This window comes from Cupressus sempervirens, chromosome 10, assembly GCF_028749045.1.
Source record: "Cupressus sempervirens isolate cs-2001-9-10 chromosome 10, ASM2874904v1, whole genome shotgun sequence".
Taxonomy (NCBI): domain Eukaryota; kingdom Viridiplantae; phylum Streptophyta; class Pinopsida; order Cupressales; family Cupressaceae; genus Cupressus; species Cupressus sempervirens.
In genome coordinates, this window is record NC_143127.1 from 329,170,860 (window position 1) to 329,191,246 (window position 20,387).

The 20,387-nt window shown below is 31.4% G+C and overlaps 1 protein-coding gene across 1 annotated transcript in view; it reads left to right on the plus strand.

The window, feature by feature from the left end:
- Positions 1 to 216: 216 nt before the first annotated feature.
- LOC149533954 (MADS-box transcription factor 22-like) overlaps positions 217 to 20,387 on the plus strand; it is a 299,590-nt gene continuing 279,419 nt past the window's right edge. Inside the window, exon 1 of the mRNA XM_089806333.1 lies at positions 217 to 398. Within this exon, the coding sequence (XP_089662459.1) occupies positions 217 to 398 (182 nt within the window). The remainder of the gene's footprint in view (positions 399 to 20,387) is intronic.

A 20,387-nucleotide genomic window follows, 5' to 3' on the forward strand; every position in this document is an offset into this window, starting at 1 on the left:
ATTTTAAATGTTCATTGAAAATATTCGATGAACATTTAAAATTCTCAGAAGTTTTTGGAAAAATATCTATAGTAGCAAAAGTTCTTTGAAAATATTTGTATAATTTTGAAAGATTGCAAATATTTGTTGTAATTAAAAAAAACTCTTTACAGATAAAACATTTAAGACGTTCTTATTTCATAACTCTCTTTGCAGGTATAGTATTTGAGTTTTAAAATGGGCAGAGAAAGAATAGCACTAAAGAAAATAGAGAAAGCCGCGGCAAGGCATGTGAGTTTCTCGAAGCGGAGGAAGGGTTTGATTAAAAAGGCGAAAGAGCTTTCTGTTCTCTGCGACGCGGAGGTCGGGCTTGTGGTTTTTTCTGCATCAGGGAATCTTTTCGAGTACTCCAATACCAGGTATTCTTCTTTCCTCGTCCCTGAGTTTATTTATCTTAGGAAAAAATGTTGTCTTTTACAAGATCTTCTTTAGGAAAGTTCGTAGCAATAACGAACTCATGAGAAGGCAGTTGCATAATTATCTTGAACAAACTTAAAACTGCATTCTTAAATATCTTGAAGACATTCAAAGATGTACAAAGCAAGTAGTTTCTCTGCTTCTGAAATAATACGTTTCTCGAGAGTGGATAATACAGTGTTTTAAATTTCTTATGTCGATTTAATTTAAAGTTAATCTTTATAAAGTTCGTTTAAATTGTTAGAGATTATAGTGGATAAGTAGGAGATGATTTCCACAGCTAGTCAAATTGTGATGTGAATATCAGAGATTATAGTTATTTATTTTCCAGTTTTTCCCTTTTAATAATAATTTTATTAAATATTTTTATTTAAATTGATTGTATATTTAATAGTTATAAATTGAATATTTTAAAAATGTTTCTCAATTTCTATTGCTTAGTTAAAAGTTGCAGTTTTAATAGTGCAGATTTCAACTTTATATTATTTCATAGTTTGGAATGACAAAGTCTTTTATAAGAACATTTATTATTCAGATTTTATTATTTACATAAAAAAAATAAATTATTTTTTAAATTAAACATTTTCTTAAGTTTGTATTGAAGAAAAAATATAAATCTAAAAAATTCAGATTTTTAAATTGTAAGATTTTTAATATAAACATTTAGAATTTTAAAAAAATTAGAAGAAAAAAATACATGTTATTTTAGATTTTATTTTCAATCCATTTGTATTATTAATTTTTTTTAAAAAATTAAGGAATTTCATAATATAAAAAAACATTAAAAATTTTGATAACATAAAATAATCTTAGTATGATATAAAATTGATGTCAAGAAATTTGCATAATATAACCAAGATAAAATATTATGAATTAATGATTTTTATTAGAAATATAATCAATAAAAGAAAGTTGGATTAAATACTAACATGGTCCTTAATATTTCTTGCTAATGTTGTATTATTGAATTTAATTTAACCATTCACATTATTTTCTCGAGGTATATTACATTATGGTTTATTAAATTTTCAATTCTATCACATTACTAGGTGGTCTTGTTAAAGACTGAAAGAAGTGACTCATTAAAGTCCTTTATTTAGAGAAATATAACAATGATATTTATAAATGTTGGAAGGTTTGAAAAATAATCAATACTTATCAAACACTAACACATTTTTTTAATTCTTTCTTCATTTTTATACAAGATTCAAAGAATTTATTTAGATATGTGATTGATTACCCTTTTTAGAATATATTAGAGGTCATCTTATTTCTTTTAATACATCTAATATAGATCTTCTTAAGGATTTGATATATCAAAAAGATTATATCCCTTTAACAATATCAAATTGCAAATTAGGTCAATAGATCATTCTAAATCAATCCATACTCCAACCTTGGCCCTCATGACCATTAGAAAAGTATTATCCTTATAATTTTGAAAAAGAACATTTTCATATAGAAACCTTGAGCATTATGATTATGATTTTCACTATTTTATAGATGGTTCTTTTAACGTTGATTATAAATTATTTGTTTATTTTTTAGTGAAACATCATATTTATATTAATAATAACTAGTTCAAAAATAGCTTCTAGAGAAAAGAAACAAAAAAGAAAAACTTTGGTCATTGCTTAATACAAAAAGGATGGAGAAGAAGAAACACTACATCAACAGAGAGTATCTAACAACACTAATGAATCTTGTCGTTGTGATTCTCAAATCGAGAATATTGTGATTACAAAGAGCCCAAAACTCATATGAGTACAATTCATTATTTGGTGTCAGAAGAGCAAAGCCAAAAACTGTCATTAAAGTTTCCATCATTGATCTACATCAAAAACTCCAATTGAGACCGTGATATTAGAAAGCCATTTGATGCAAGTGCAATCCAAGACCCTAAACTTTGATTATAGATTATTATTAGTAAACTATATTCGACAAGCATTGTGGAACTTTAATTCATATGATCCCAAAAATCATGCAATATTTGTCTATTTAAAATTAATATTTTTGTTCTACAACAATCATTATTAATTTTAATCATTATCAATTTTACTCTATTACTGAAAAATATTTTTTTTAAACCTCAAACATGATAAACTAATGAGTTGGTTAACTTTCTTAAAAATATATACTTTAATTTCTTTAATTTGATTCCTTCAGTATTATGGTTCTATTTGTACATAATAAAAAAGGTTCCAAGTCCTCTTTCAATTGACAGTTAAGATGACTATTATTATTTTTCTATTTAAAAAAAGATTTAACAAAAGAAAAAAATGATTTTCCATCTGAAATGATGAAAGCGTCCAAAATTCTCTAACTACTTCACACATTAATTTTCCAAGGAGGTAGATAATCATAGTGAACTAGTCTCCTATGGATCTATTGATTTCCTAAGAGTGTACCATACATGTGACACCATAACAATTTTTTTTTGTGTAGATAAAAAATAATTTGATGTTCTCAATAGTCATTATGGATCTCTTTGTATTATTTTAATTTATTTTGAACTCGTCTATATATAGATCAATTATCTATATACAACTCAATGCAATCATGGGTTAATCTCATAAATATTCTAAGGAAAATTATACTCTATGACTATGCTTTTATCAAAATTAATTGATTCTACTTGAATTTGATCATAGCCAATAATTTCAATTAAAAAATTATTTTTTAAATATAAAATATGGTATATGAAATAAAATCTTTTGAGATGGTAACCTTTAACTACCAATAGTTAAAATATATTTATCTTTCCTTATCTTAATTTGGAATAATCATTTGTAGTAATCTCAAATTATTATGCAATTTTACATACACAAATCAAACCTTCTAGAGGTTTTTTCTCTTAATTTTATTTTTGATAGAGAAGGAAGGAGAGGTCCTTGAACCAACGTAATAGAAACAACCTTTCTTGGGCCATGACAACTGAGCAATGAGCTAGAACAATAGTGGCCCAAAATAGCTAACTATAAGCCTTCAAACAAAATTATCAAAAAATAATCATGTTCTTAAGAGTATTATCTAAAACATAAACAAGCACAATACTAACAAAACTACAATAGTTGTCTAGTAAGTATCTAAAACTAAACCAACACAACACAATGTTGTCACGAAAGTCTAAACCCAATTAGTTTAACACAAAAAGTTGGAAATAATGACATATTTGAAAAATCTAAAAAACCACAGACTTCCTTAGAGCCAAGCCATAACAACTAGGTCTTCTTGATGACTTCATAGTCCTTGACAAGCTTATTAAGATCAACAGTTCTAGTTCATGAGTTCTTATTAAGCCATTTTTTTCAACTGTATAGTCTTCTTCGTCATTTCCAACTAGACTCTATAGATGGTTGAATCTACAAGGGTGAATTTGATGTTGTGGATGGCATTAGAGAACATTCTATTCAAAGAAATGAATTTTCTAGGGAGGTTGTGAATGTAATTCATGGAATTCATTTCTAATTATTTTAGCTTCATATCCATCTAGTCAAGAGTGGATTCTTTGTCTCATGACCTTCCTTCTTGCTTGTGTTCCTCCCACAAGCTACTCTTAATATTGTTTTTTAATCTCTTAAAGGGTTAGATTTATTATCCTTGAAGATATTTTCTTGGATTGAGTATAAATATGAGGTATACACATTGTAGGATGAATTATCTATATTTCCATGTCAACAATTTACATTTTAAGTGCAAGGTATACCATACTTTTTGAAGATTACAAATAATAGGCAACCTTTGTTCAAAGGTTTCTTAATTCGAATCATGATTGATTTGGAATGAGATATAATGAAGTAAAAATTCTAGTCTTTTTGATATAAGTATTTAAAGACCAATAATATGTTTGTAAAAAATATAATAAAGCTAAATTACATGATGAAAGCTTTCTTCTATCATGTAAAACATTTGCTAAAGATAATATCAAAGATATTGAATTGGATTGTTTGTGAACTTGGGTTTGGTCTTTTATACCTATTTACATTGGGATTGAATTTCAATATTTTCATCTCCTAGTTACTAGTATTGTTCTTATTTCCCAATAAACAACTTTATTATAATTATTTTTAACATTTTTCCTTCACACAGTGATTCATTTGTGTGCATTGACATAATAATGACTAAAGATAGGTTTAAAATAGTGTATCCACTGGGATAAAACAAATTGAAACAAGTGCAATTAGGTGAATAATATAATCAATGATAGAAAGAAATTGGATTGGTACCAACAAAATAGTTGGCCAAGAGAGGCATACCAAATAATATGTCTTTTCATCACAAGAAAATAAAGGATCGAATAAGGGATTATGGAGCCTAGGAGTGTGCAACAAAATTTGAGAGAGGTATTTCTTCCAAAATATGGAGGTAGGCTCTGAAACTTATAAAACCCCCCAAAAAAAATCAAGCTCTTTGACTAAGTTGTAGATTGTACTTTTAAAATTAAGGTAGGTTTAAAACAATAAGGGATAGGAATGAAAAATGGTTTTAACTAAATCTTTTTGAAGGGAGATGACTATGTGGATCAACATGCAATTTATAGGAACCATTTTCTAAATATAAAATTATGCTACATTAGAGGGACAATTTCATAAAAAATAGAATATCCAAATAAATTGAATCATCAACTGATACACAGTGCTACTAGCTAGACTAATGGAAGGAGGGTTTTCAAAATCCTCTTTGACTTTGAAGACATGTATTGGTATGGAAAATATTAGTAATGAGGTATTTGAGGGTGCAAGAATATGTCATTAAACAAATTAATAAGTGATAATTATAATAGGAGGATCCATAAACATAGTCAACTAAAATTAACCCAAAGAGATACAACAAAAGGTATGAAAAATGCCCTTGTTCCCTTAAAATTCTTACATATGAATAGTAAAATCATAAGAAGTGGAGTGTCTAGATTGAGAAAGGTAGGTTTCTTCATTAAATGGGATGGAAGGTGGCCACCATTAGAAAAAAAAGAAGTGTAAATATGGAGTAAAAGATATATGAGATCTCTCGCTAGGATAAAATCTTTAACCAATAGATTTTTAAGATACAATTTTAGTCAAGGGATATAAAAAGGTTTTACTCTAGGTCCTCCAAATGATAGATAATTCAAGGTTATTTATGAAGGATTTTTTTCTCAATTTTGACATGCAGAAGAAAGAAAGAGAAGCTATTACATTATGGATCATAATGCACAAGTTACTCATAGAGTATTGGAACATATATTTGCTAAAAAATATAGGAGAGAATTAGAAATTTTGTTAAAGTGTATGAGAACTTGGATGAAGAACACTATGTTATGCATGCTAAAATACATGTAGAGGTACTCCCATTTTTTGTAATCCCTATATTAGTTGTACTAAAACCATAATTTGATATTTGGTAATAGTTATTGAGAGGGAAGATGACCTAATCTTGTGCCCTGAACATTATTGAAAAAGACACTCATGATTGGAAAGCTAGAAAAAAGATAAATAAGATAAAAAAAAGGATACTAAAATACCTCACATAATGAAAGAGAAAACAAAGAATTAGAATAGAAAAAGTTGACAAGGAATATTCTAATCATCAAGAGCCCAATCAAAATTTTGTGGATATAGAAGAAAATGATTCAACACTCAGATAATTGATAAATATCTAGCAGATAATGAACAATAACACAAAAGAAGAGGGGAAGAAATGTGTAGGGAGATCTCTGTGGAAGAGACAAGAGACCATATTGAAACCATAGAATAAGATGGAAAAATGAGGGCCTAGGAGTGCGTAAAAATCAATGAAATAAATAATAAGTTTTAGCAATCTCGTTGACATAGAATTAGTAGATATATTTGAAAAGCTATTTGAAATAATGGATGGAGTACAAATAGAGGTTGTCAAGATTATAATAGGAGAGGAACAAGATTTAGAAGTAGACAATAATTTTGAAAATGAGAAAGAAGAGAACATGGAGGAAAAAACATTTTAAAAAGCAACATAAGAAACAAAGACTTTTGATTTGAAAGTTACCCAGGGGAAGAGGGGGCCAAAAAGGTATGAAAAAACATTAACTTTGAAATTAACATCAAGGAGAAAATATAGAGAAAGATAAGGGAACAATTTATCACTTTCTAAGGAGCATTTTATTTTATAACTTCGAATATTGAGGGCTCAAATATCCCTAAGACTTAGATCCAAATAAAATTCTATGTGGATCAAATTAAAATTGATGTAGTCCTTTTACAAAAAAACAAATAGAGTGATGAAGAGAGTAAAAGGATAATGAGATTTTAAATGTAATGGAAGGGGAAGTTTATAAAGGAAATTGATCCTTTTTCTCATTGTGGAACCCAATGTTTGTAGAACGGTATCTCATAGGGTAAGTATGTAATGTGTTGCATGTAGATCCTTAGAAATAAGGATAAACAAAGAAAAATATATTTTTAATTTTTAAAGATAGCACATAGATACATGCAAGTAAAAACATACAAGATATCGCAATGAAAGACAAATAACCAAACCATCAAAGATCCCCAAATGTTCATCACTTACAAACACAACCAGTTTCACAACAAGAATCAATCATACAAGTTTCATCTCAAGATCTAATTCAAAATAAATCAAGGTTCATTTAAAAACCCAAATCCAAAGTTCCTGAGTGATTAATCCATACAAGTTCAACTACTATTAACCATGTTAAGAGTATCACCAAAATTGACATCCTGATCCTATACATCTGATAGATGAATTGCTAAGGTGCATGGATCCAAAACTCCCAAAAGGGTATGCAACTCCCCTTTTGACATTCAACACACAAGTCAGGAAGTACCCAACATTTGGACATCCATGTTTCCCATGAATTATAGTTCAATACTTTATGTAATTCTAGTAGGATATACCATATAATTGTAGTTTGATAGAGCATACAATTGTAGTATAATAGACCATATAACTACAATACTGCACTTCATAAATATCATACTACATACCATATAATTGTAGTGCTATACTTTACTAGTATCATATGATATTTCTCTCCATTAGGGGTGATAATTCACCAATATCACTCGAAATGTTGTCCTAGTGTCACCCAAGAATAAAAGAAAGGCTAAAAGATTAATTTAGAAAGTAAAAAGTGTTAGAAACTTTGTACCAAGGAGTATTAGAACCACCAAATTTGGGGAAAAAACACTCTAGATCTTAGTTACCGGATTTGTGCCCTACAAGCTAGATCTAGATTCGGGTCTGATCTAGATTTAGATTTGTGCCGAAATTCATGCAGATCTGTGTAGGATCCTTGTTTTACATAGCAGATTTCTCTGGATTCATGCACCATGAATCCAGATGAATCCACTGTGTAAAAAAAGGATCCTGCCTGGATCTACACAAATCCAAGTAGGAATCCACAAGGATCCAGTGCAAATCCTCAAGGATTGATAGGTTTAGTGAGTCTAAGTTATTTAATATGACTTTTTTAAATATATATTTTTGTCTTCTAGTGCTGAAATGACCCTTTTATGCAATATATATATATATTCACAAATCCTAATTGGGAATAAAAAATCATGAATCCACAAATCTGATTCATGTGCTTGAATCAGATTCGTATCCCAAATTGGTAACAAAGCTCTAGATCATCAAGAAGTGAAAAGAATATTAATAGACCTCACATATCATCCAACTACTCTAATCCATGCTAATCAATGTTCCCATAGAAACATGAACATAAGAAACATTGCAATGAAATGAAAGCATAAGAAAAGGAAACAACCATACACATTTCTTCCCAACCATAATGGCATCATGAGACATCAAGGATCCTAACCATACCCCCAAGCATAAAATCTCAATATGCCAACAAGATTGTTAGTGTTACCTTATTAGTTCTAACTTACCAATAACTAAATATATATGCCATCAAAGAAACAAGGAACATCCAACATGCTAATCTATAGCAGTAGTGAGTAACATCAACTAAGCCATAATATCTAACATCATGATAAAGGAATAAAAGAAGTAAACATGTTAAGCATAATCTAAAATGTGATATCAATGCATCCAAAGGAAAGCATAATCACCATAAAATATACTCTAGATACACCAAAAATCCAAGTGAACATCATCTTTGGCACCAATCCTAGAAGCAAACTATCTTTGTACACTAGCCCTTAGTAGTGGTATAGGTAGCTATACCTTCCAACCATGTGGTACTCATAAGCCCACTCCTGTCGTGCTAATAGAGATAATGACTTGACCATAATCACATAAGTCAACCACCCATGGCTTGCACATACACCAAGGAAAATATGATACCAACATCTAAATGCTCATGAAGATAATGAAATATATCAGGTCACTAGTTAGACCTAATATAAGATAACTATGTAGGGACTCTAATGGAGTGTAGGTCACTTGAAATCATGAAGCCCAAGCTATATCTAGATAGAAAAAATCTCTTAACATATCATTAAGTTTTATCATCCATTTATTGATTTTGGTTATCACTTATTAAAACCTCTTCACATTGCCTTGTCTGAATACTTCTAACCCTAGGGTACACAAGGAAAGCCACTCCACCGCCTACCCTATATACACAATCTCATCACACAATGAGTGCCTATAGGCAAGGCAAGTTCCCAACCCAGCCCCCAAATGAATAATCCCTCAAATGGCCTATATCCAGGAGTTTGGGTCTCGCAAGATCACATCATTCCATTCTATATAACCATATAATATATAGCATATAAATCCAATCTCAAAATGTCAAAGTGCACACATATAACAATATAATTATAAAGAATCTAAATAAGTTCATCCAAAACTCATAAAGTTCTCAAGTCTTAACCATATAAAGCATATAAAAATATGAACTAAATAGGCCTTAGATTGGCCTCATAAGGGTTTCTCAATAAACATGAGTATAGACTTATATCTAGGTGTTTATTGAAAAAAATCACCTATAAGATGTTTACTTGAAAAGTTGACTATATGCTTAAACTAATCAAAGGAAGATTGTATCGATTGGAAACATCTCTTATTCACTCTTAAATCCTCTATTTTTCCTAAAAACTAGATCAAACCATTTTCCACTCCAATCAAAATTCACCTCCTACGAAGTTTTAGAGAAGTGCCTTTTTATATTTTAGAACATGTTGATAATGGATGATAGTTTGAATTTCCCAATTTATCTATTATCAAAAGAAACCATGTCAATAAATTATGCATGGGTGCATATAATTAGTGAGAAGCCAAAATATGTTAATTGTAAATTGAAAGCCTTTAATAAATCTATTTTTAGCTACTTGTTTAAGAAAGAAAAGAAAGATGTATAGCTTGATAAATTGGATGAATGGTTAATTGAAAAAGTATGAGTACTAATGATTATGAGAAATAATAAAAGATAAAATGTTAATTAGAGGAGTTTTGGTGAGTGAGGAGGTTTATTGGTATCAAATATATAGAGAAATGTGACTCAAGGAGGGCAATTAGAAGATAAAATTCTTCCTTAAATCATTAATGTAAAATAGATGAATGAATATAATTACTATCAATATAATAGGATGATGTAGCCATTTTATCATCCACTAGATACATAACAAGAAAATAAATTGTAATGCCTCCTTCCTATTAATCCATAAGTTAGTATATGTTGAGAATTCATAGTAGGGATCCTTCTTAAAAATCAAGCATATTTGCATATTACTCCATGTTTCACCACTATATATTTATATATGTGAAATAATTCAATAAGCATATAAGATTTTCATAGCCTAGTTTTTTCATTTAAATGATCCTTATATAGATTGCACGAGCCCCTTCTTCCCTCCTCATTAACATTATCATGAAATCAAAGACTTACTATACCAAGGGCACCTGTAATAGTCAACAAGAGAGCTCCCTTAAATGTCAAGCACATCTTGGGACTTCCCATCATGTGACTAAAATTACTCTACCTTTTAATTCTAAAAACTACCTATCTTATTGTATATTCTCAAAAATTAATAAAAGCTTTGTGTTCTTTTTTACAACATTTTAGCCCTCTTTAGTGTATTTCTTATACAAGGATCTCATGTTGCACATAATTACTTTCATTAATTTAAATCAAGTTCATATTTATTCCTTAAATCTTGCTCAAAACTCTTAGTTGGGTCTAATTCACCCCATTTTAGCATTTACACTTGATTTTCCCTCTCATCGTTTCATTTTTATCCAAAAGATTTAAACGGTACTTAGATTTTGGATTTTTTACCTCAAAAGTAATACTTGTAATTAGAGGTAATTTATTGGATGGCCTATACTAATATAGGTTATACAAGGAGGAACCTATACCCTAGGTACCTAATTTATATAAATTTCAAGGCCCAATGCAAATTATTTCATTCTTTGTGCCTAGTGGAGTTTTCTCTTATAAAAATTGACCCCAAAATCACCGTAAAAGGAGGTTTCCTCTCTTTATTTTCACATCCAAAATTTACAAGCATCACCTCTCAATCCATCAAGTGCAAGAATTTAAGGAGTTCAAGAAAGAAATCATTAATTAAAGTCATCCATCCATTATCACCAAGCATGGATTGTTTATAGATGTAGATTTTTTGTTCATTGGAGGCAAATGAGTTAGACTTCAAGGAAGGGGATCTATATTCATTCATCCAAGATTTCTTCTTCTTCCTTTTCTATTCAACATTCGAGGTGAATTTCTACTATCTACTACATGAGGTTTTGTCTTGCATGATTCCCTCTATTTTTTTGTGTTGAGTCAAAGCTATTACATTAGCATACTTCATCATATACTAAGAAAATTTGCATTTGCATGGCATGATATGCATGATTTTTTCTAATCTCTACTACATGACAGAATTTCCTTTATTTGAATTGAATTTTATTTCCTAAATTGGGGTCTTAACTAGGTTAAGATTCCTTCTACCAAAAATCTCTCCTACTTTTTGTGTGTAGGTCTAGATCTATGGAGTTTTAGATCTAGATTTGGAGATCTAAAAGTGTAATTTTTAGTTACAAACTCCACAACTCCTAATTTGGCTCTTTCAAGTATAGATGGCCCCAAGTTTAAATTATACTAGTATAGTCCACCTAAAGTTCAAACTATTTCTCAAAAAAATCACAACCGAGAATTTCATCTCTTAGACTTTTAGATCCTAGTTCATTTCTAGTTTTAATATAATTTGACATGATCTCTACATATCTAAAGTTTCTTCTTTATCATTTCAAAATTTTACATTGTTATTTTCTTTCATATACAACATATTTCTATTCCTATGTTCTTGTTGGAAACTTACAATTGGACCAAATGTTCTTTTGTCATTCATGTCAAATCTATAGATGAGACATATTGATACCTAATCTAAATATCATATCTATTTGATTGATGAAGATGATTTGAGAAGTTACTCATAAACTATAGAACCTAGAGGAAAGGTTGAAGTTATGAAAAGGAAGTTACAATGGGAATTTGATTAGATAGACTTTGATAAAGAAAAGTAATTGTTTATGTCAAGAAAGTTAAGCTAAGTCAAGCAAAAGAGTAACATACATACTAAGGAGTGTTAAGTAATGATAAGTGTCAACTAAGCTACAATTAGTGCTAAGAAAATCTAGTGTTGACCAAGCATTAGCATCGAACAAGAATTTTGTTGATGCTAAGCTGAGAAGCTATACAAGCATTGATTATTTTAGTGTTGACCAAGTATCAGAATTTAGAGATTGCCAAGTAACTCTAAGAGAAAAAATTCAAAGAAATTGTAACATACAATCGACTTAGTTCATTTCTTGGGAGATGTCAAACATGTTAAAGATAAGATTGATAAGTTGGGTCATTAATTCAAGGAGATAATTATATAAAAACCTAACACACAAATTTGAGAGAAGTTTCTAGAGGATGATCAAGAAGATGAATAGATGCATTGAATCAAATTGAATCTGGCTGTAAACCCTAAGATCTACAATGGATCTAGAAAATGGTAAAGCAAAATTTCCTATTTAAATAGATATAAAACCAAATATTTGGTGTCGTGTGTAGTCAAGTCCAACCAAGCTCAGCCAGTGTGTGTATGAGTGAGTTTATATTTGAAGGAAGGCATATAGAGAAAGGTTGATAAAAAATACACAAGTATGTGAATGTGAAACTAAAGGAAAGAGATTAAAGATATGATGTTGTTATTGATAAGTGAATTCGAGAAAAAGGCTTAATATTTGATGAGAAGAGTAGACTGATTGCTTGAAAGGTGTCCAAGTAGATTAAGATCAAAGATGACAGTGAAAGGCTTATCAGTGAACCAACATAAGGACTGAACATAGACCTAAAACAACAAAAGTGAGTTGTAGCCACACATATCAAACCTACTATTTTCTTTCTTATCATTCTAAACATGTTGTATTAATATCCTTTTAACACAGTTGACCTAATAGTCATTTGAAGAATTAATAGTCTGTGTAAACCCTTTAACTAGGTGACATTCTAAATGGAATGATCAAAGCACTCTTACAAGGCCACTCCTAATAGGGTGATTAAATCTTCTAACTAGGTTACATTTAATAGTGTATATTATAACCTTTGATAGGGTTGGCCCCTAATGGAGCTCACTTCAAATTTGTGTATTGTAACCTTTTACACGTTGCTAGTGGTTTTTCCCAAATTGGATTCCCACATAAAATCCTAGTGTCAAACGATGATGAATATTTTATGAATTCTTACATTTGATATTTTATGAATTTTTCCATTACACAATGCAAGGTATGTTTATGATAGTTTTACAATAGAGATCAAGCAACAACAAGATAAGTAGAACAATGAAGTGTTTAATTTTTGATTGTTCAAGTTGTACACATAGACCTTGAGTAACCAATTCACCCCCTCTCACCCCCTAGTTATTATAAACATTTCTAATAATTTGTATCAAGGCTCAGTGCTTATAGAGAAAAGTTGGAAGGTACTTAAAGCTAAAGATCATGATGAACAAGAGAGATGTACCCAAGTTGAACAAGGAGAACTTTCCTACATGGAAGACCCTAATAAAGCTACACATATCTAGTAATAGTGATGTTGCTGTCAAATTTATGGACAATGAATATGTAGAAGTAACAACTACTCCTCTGATTGTTGAAGAACTGAGTTAGAAGTTAGATCATAACCAAGAAATTTTGGATGTTGCCTCATCCCTAAGCTATATTGAGTTTGATGACCTAAAATATTGCAACACTACAAAGAAGATGTGGGATAGATTGAAGACCATATTCTTAGGTGATGACAACATTTTAAGAGAACAATAAAAAATATTGGGAAGAAAATATGATGACATGAGAATGATGGAAGGTGAGAACATAGTATAATACTACACAAGAGTTAAAGAGGTTGTTAATGCTATTCAAGGTGCAAATGGAGAAATCAAAGATGAAATAGTGATACGTAAGGTATTGAAGACTCTACTACCTATCTATGCCATTAGATTCTCTGCAATCCAAGAACTAAGATGCACACTAGGTAACAACTTGATCTTAGAAGGTGTAATTGGTAGAATTACTACTTTTAAGATGTTGAATTTTGATAACTACACACCTACTACCATTGAATCTTCTTTCAAGTCACAATTTGTTCTTAGCAAGAAGAAAGGAAAACATGTGAAGAGTGAAACTGATAGTTTTGGTGATGAAATTGACGAACTTGAAGCCCTCATTGCAAAAATTTTTGGAAGAGGAAGAGGTAAATACAAAGGTAAATTACCTATCATTTGTTTTTCATGCAACACATTTGGTGATATTGCTGCTAGATGCCCTAATAGAGAAGATAAGGATGAAAGGAAGGAAAGAAAGTACAAAGGAAGAAGAGATGACAAAGACTATAAGAGAGGAAAGGATGAAAAAGTTAAGAAATATTGTTATATTGCTGAAGAAAAGACTGATAATGAATCTAAGAGTATTGATGATGATTTTTTCTATGTTTCTATGAAAGAAGATTTTGATGAAGATGAGAAGACTACATTAATTTCTTATGTGAACAAAAGTGATAGATGGATAATTGATAGTGGATGTTCCAATCATATAACTGGTGATAATTCTTTTTTGAAGATATTAGTCCATACAATGGTGGATTTATTAAATTTTTTAATGATATCCTATGTGTTATAAAAGGTAAAGGCACTATTCAATTGACTGATAAGATAACACATGACAATGTTTACTAGTTTGAAGGACTTAACTATAATTTTTTGAGTATTTCATAACTGAACAAAATAAGTTACAAAGTTGAATTTCACAATAGCAAGGCCAAGACACATGATGGTGATAGTAAGCTAATTGGAACTGGTGAATAGACTAGAGGTAACTTATTCTATCTAGACCTATCAAGTGAGACATATATGTTTGCACAACAAGAAGATATTTGGTTATGGCACAAAAGATTATGTCATGTGAACTTTGACAATTTGATGAATATCAACAAGATGAAGAAAGTAAGTGGATTTCCTAAACTAAAGAAGCCTGGCAATGCTATGTGTAAACAACGTCAATTAGGAAAGATGACAAAGTCTAGTTTCAAGAGTAAAACATATATTGCTAGTGATATTTTGGAATTGGTTCATATTGACATATGTGGACCCATTGGTGTTAAAAGTTACTATGGAGATCAATATTTCATTCTATTTGTAGACTACTATTCTAGAATGATGACTATGTTGTTTCTTAAAGCTAAATCTGATGCCTTTCAGTTATTGAAGTGGTATTAGCTAGAGTTGAAAAAGAAACAGGAAAGAGTACAAGTCAAGAAAGAAAGAGATGATACTTCATGTAATGAAGAACCTAAAGACTAAAGTAAATTCATCTATGTAGATCATGATTCTCCTAGCACTCAAAGTGAATAGATAAGTCAAGCTACAAGTTCATATCAAATAGGAAATGATGGAGTGCAAATGCAAATTGTTGAACAGTAGAGAGCGGGTGCTGAGCAATAGACTGAAGATGCCAAGCCATAGATAGGAAATATTGACCATTAGATAGTGAATGGTAAGCATTTAGAACCTAAAAAGGAAGAAGAAATGAGCCTAAAGAAGAACCAAGAAGGAAACTACCTGTGTTAGCAAGATATGTGAGAAAACATCATAAACCTAAATAAATCATTGGTGATGTTGAATCAAGTGTAATGACAAGAAGCAGACTTAAAGACAATACATGCTTACTTTGTGAGTTTGAGCCCAAGACAATAAAGGATGCTTTAGACAATGAAGATTGGATACAAGAAATGAATGAAGAAATTGACCAAATTGAGAAGAGTAATACTTTGAATTTAGTATCAAGACCTAAAGACAAAAATGTCATTGGGACAAAGTGGGTTTTTAGGAACAAGCTTAATTAAAATGGTGAAGTTACAAGAAATAAAGCAATACTACTATGTAAGGGTTATGCACAAGAAGGAGTTGATTATGGAGAAATGTTTGCTCCTGTGGCTAGACTTGAAGGAGTCAAAACTCTGTTTGCATACTCAAATTACATGAATTTCAAGGTATATCCAATGAATATCAAATATGCATTTTTAAATGGTGTATAGGAGGAAGAAGTATACATTGAACATGTAATGCCCTGCCTGGAGATCCTTGGAACAAGGATTAATAAAAGCCAAGATATTTTTTTAAAAACAAGTATGGATGTAAATGACAATTAACATATCAGGATCAGAAAGAACACAATTGAAGACATAACGAAAAATCTTGACAACCAATGAATCTCCAAGCATCACCACCAAAATAACATACTCAAACCAAAAGATGAGTACCAAAATGACAACATAACTTAAAATCTTGGATCTATCAAAAGATGGAAAAATAAGCAATCCAAAAGGGTACTCGAAACACCAAAATACATTCCCTAAAAAATAGCAAAGGTACCCCCTATTTTCCATGCGAAGAAAGACAACCACAACATCGTGTGAGGAAGTACACCTTCATGTGAGAAAGTGCACCACATTGTGTGACGAACTCCCTCTCGTGCAATAAAATGCTTTGGAACAACCAATAATTCTCTCCACTCTGTTGTCAAGGTTCACTCAAGAGAATACCAACATGTGTGCAAGGAAGTGCCAAGTCTCACGAGGGAGAGAGTACAATCTTGTGTGAGCTCCCCTTGCACTTCATGCAAGAGAATTCCTTTTAGCATGAGAGATCGCATTCTTGGATGAGAAAACACTTCTCTAACCTAAGGAAGTATAACAACAATAGGAAAAATGAAAGACAAAAAACAAGGAAGAAAGAATTCCTCCACACCATGGAGTACTAGATCCAAAAATCGAGGCTTAGACACTTAAACACGAGTAGCAAGATGGGACAAGAAACAACCATCTAAAGCATACTACTATAAGTAAGCATAATGTAAATAACATCACAATTATGTACAAAAATAAGTACATGATTGTGCGATTCATCCCAACCATAATAGCATAATGAGACCTCAAAGGTCCTAGCTATCCCCTATGTGTAACATCCCAAACTGTCAACCATATAGTCAAAGTTGCATCATGAGGGCGTCACTACTAAAATGTAATAATGTCATAAGAACAAGGAAATCTAACATGCTAATCCAGTTAAGCAATAAATACCCCAACTAAGTAAAACACATCATCTAATCATATGCTAAACATCGTAATATAGGAATGCATCAAATAACGAACTCCATCTAAACATGATATCCAAGCATTCTAATAAGAGCATAAATCACAAGGAAGCATACTCCAAAATCTTGAATATACCAAGTGAAAACATCAAGCACTAGTCACACTGGAATAATATACCATCTTTGTACACTAGTCCCCAACAATGGTATAGGTAGCTATGCCTCCCAACCACGTGAAACCCATAGGTCCACTCCTATCATGCTGATGGATATAATGATCCAACCACAAATATACATAAAGTAAACTTCCATGGCTACCACTCACACCAGATAGCAAGGATGACTGAAACCAAGATCAGGAGACAATGCAAGTACAATAGGTCTTGGTCAAACACTCAATGGGTAACTATGTAGGGACTCGCCTGGAGGGTATATTACTTGGCATTAGCTAGCCCAAGCTAAATATCATGCAATTTCAGCTCCCTAATAGAAGGCTCTCACATTGTGTCCTTTTTATTATCTTAAATTTATTACCTAATTGATTTATTTAATTATCACTTGTTATAACTTATTCACGCCAACCCTCTAGGCACAAAAGTCAGTAGGTTGCGAGATAGAAGCCCCCTCTATGCTACTTACCCTACCCATACTCATCCAACAATGAGTGCCCAAAGGTATGCATATTACTGATCTAATTGCAAATGAACTTAACTCACCAAAATACAACCAGGAGTTCGAGCCTCGCAAGTCACCTAACAAATACACGTGTAGGTTCTCGTGTGTGGCTTACAACCATCAAAAAGATCATAAAGCAAGGGTTGGATGAGAACACAAGAAAAATAACACTCAACTAAAAACAAGCTTCAGGAGGATGGATGCAACATGCATCCTAATGCAAGATAAAAGTTTAACAGTTGTTTGACTAATGTCCTATGGATGATCCAATTCCACAACCAACATCATGCGAAGAAAACCTGAGAAAACTAGGTGACATGTAAATCGAGGTAAAAAACCTCAAAAATCAAAAACATTGAAATTAAAATCCATTTGGTCCTAGGGCACAAAAGCCATGAAAATCCAAGAAAATTTAGGTTTGCACATTGTATGCAAAAATGACCAATGTAATGGTGCAAAATCCCAAATCCTCAACTCAAAAATCAAGGAAATATTCATAATAGACCAATCAAGAAGATCTAACAATTAGAAATGGAGGGGAACACTAGTTCTCAGCCTCCTAACATACAACTACCAGAAAAAAAAAATAGAAACGAAGTTGAAACACAAAAATGAGAGCCCTACTTGATAGCCAAAAGGGCTAAAATGTGAATCAACAAGATAAAATTACCATATTGTGAAAGTTGTCAAAAGTCATGACAAACCAAGGTTAACCTAAGATGGATCCAACGAGACTGATCTCACGAAGCTCCCCTGCTCATAGCTCTCACAAAAAATAGAAACACAACCCTTTAGAAGAGGAATTTTGAAAAAGCTCTCAAACTTCTAATTTCCAAAGGTGAGAATTGAGGAATAAATTTCCTCTTCAGATACTTATTCACTTTTCAAGTGAAAAATTGATTGGGGTAAATAACCGAGTAACCTAGTTAAACCTTGAATCAACCCAAATGAAAATAGGCTATTCCAAGTGATTGGAGTTCACCAATGGCAAAGTTGCTAGAAATTAAAATCAATAAAAATAAAGCCCGAAAACCCTTAAACCAAAATCATAGAACACCTTACTAACATTCATGAAAAAAGAAAACCTCTTAATGCATAAACACATTCATAGGTCTAGTCACATAATGCAAATAAGTTTGGATTTAATCAAATCACCAAAAGATTTAATTAAAACAATCAAATATGATATGTCTACCATATAGGTATGACGTTGGTTAAATATGAATAGTTGAATCACTAACTCCATTTGCCACTATGAGGGATATAATTCATGCACACTAAAACACATGATCATGTGCAATTGCATATAATAACATAGCCAAAGAAATAAATGCATTAATTAACCTAATTTAACCATTTATTTGATCATACCAAACTAATCCATTTACATCACTCGCATTCGCAAAAAGCATAACAAGGAAAGAATGAAGTAAATTTCCACAACAATAAATCCTATAGATAACATAATTAGAGATATCAGATAACTAGATATCATCAAAAAGCATACCGTCATCTCAAAATGGCATCATCATGCAAATATGATCAATTGAATAGCATAGTAATCTAACATTTATGATACTAGAAATCAAAGTATAAGATATGACCCTTAACTCATCTCAAATATAAAAATAAAATGAGTAACAAGTATCTATCAAATCAAAATATAACAAGGTACAAACTGCAAACATGAGTGGTAGGACATCCTCCCCCACTAGGCATAAGCTTACTCCTAGAAGCCTGCAAACAAATAGGGGTACAACCTCTCAATCAGCTAGCATCCTCCCAAGTAGTAGAGGTCTCATCATTTGGGTCCCATTGGACCCTTGCTCTATATTTGGACCTCTCAAAGTTAGTCTCTGATGCTGAAGGATATGAATGGGATCCAAAGAAAGTTGTACATCCTCCACCTGTAAGGTATCCCAATCAAGTAAATGGGTCACATCAAGAATATATTGTCTCAAAACATAAACATGGAAAACATCATGGATGTGCGATAGGTTAGGTGAAAATGCTAGTCAATAAGCAATAAGATCGATCCTCTTGAGGATCTCAAATAGTCTAACAAAATGTGGTGCCAACTTAGAGCCTTTTGCATAACAGAGTGGGCTCTTCCTTGGTGCACTCTCAAAAAGACCCTATCACCAACAGAAAAGTGATGATCCAACCTATGGGCATTTGCATACTTATTTTGTCTATCCTAAGAAGTAACCAAATGCTCTCTAATGTGAATAACTTGTTGCTCCATATCCTAAAGCATCTCTAGACCTAGAAGTACCCAGTCCTCCAAATGATCCAAACTCAAAGCAGTACAACATGGTCTACTATACAAGGCCTAAAAAGGTGACATGCCAAGAGAACTATGATACCCACTATTATAAGAAAATTGAACAAGGTATAAATAATCCTCCCACTTCACCTGCTTATCCATCACATACATGTGAAGCATGTCTTCCAGAACCTAGTTCACTCTCTCTCTTTGACCATTGGTCTCTAGGTGATAAGTTTAACAAAAATTGAGCTATGCACCCAAAGCATGCTAGAGAGAAGTCCATAGTGCCAAAGTAAACACTAGATCTCTCTCTAAAATAACTTGACAACGGATCACATACAATAAAAAAATATCTTCCAAGAAACCATGAGCTACAGAAGAAGCTATATAGGATGTCCTCATG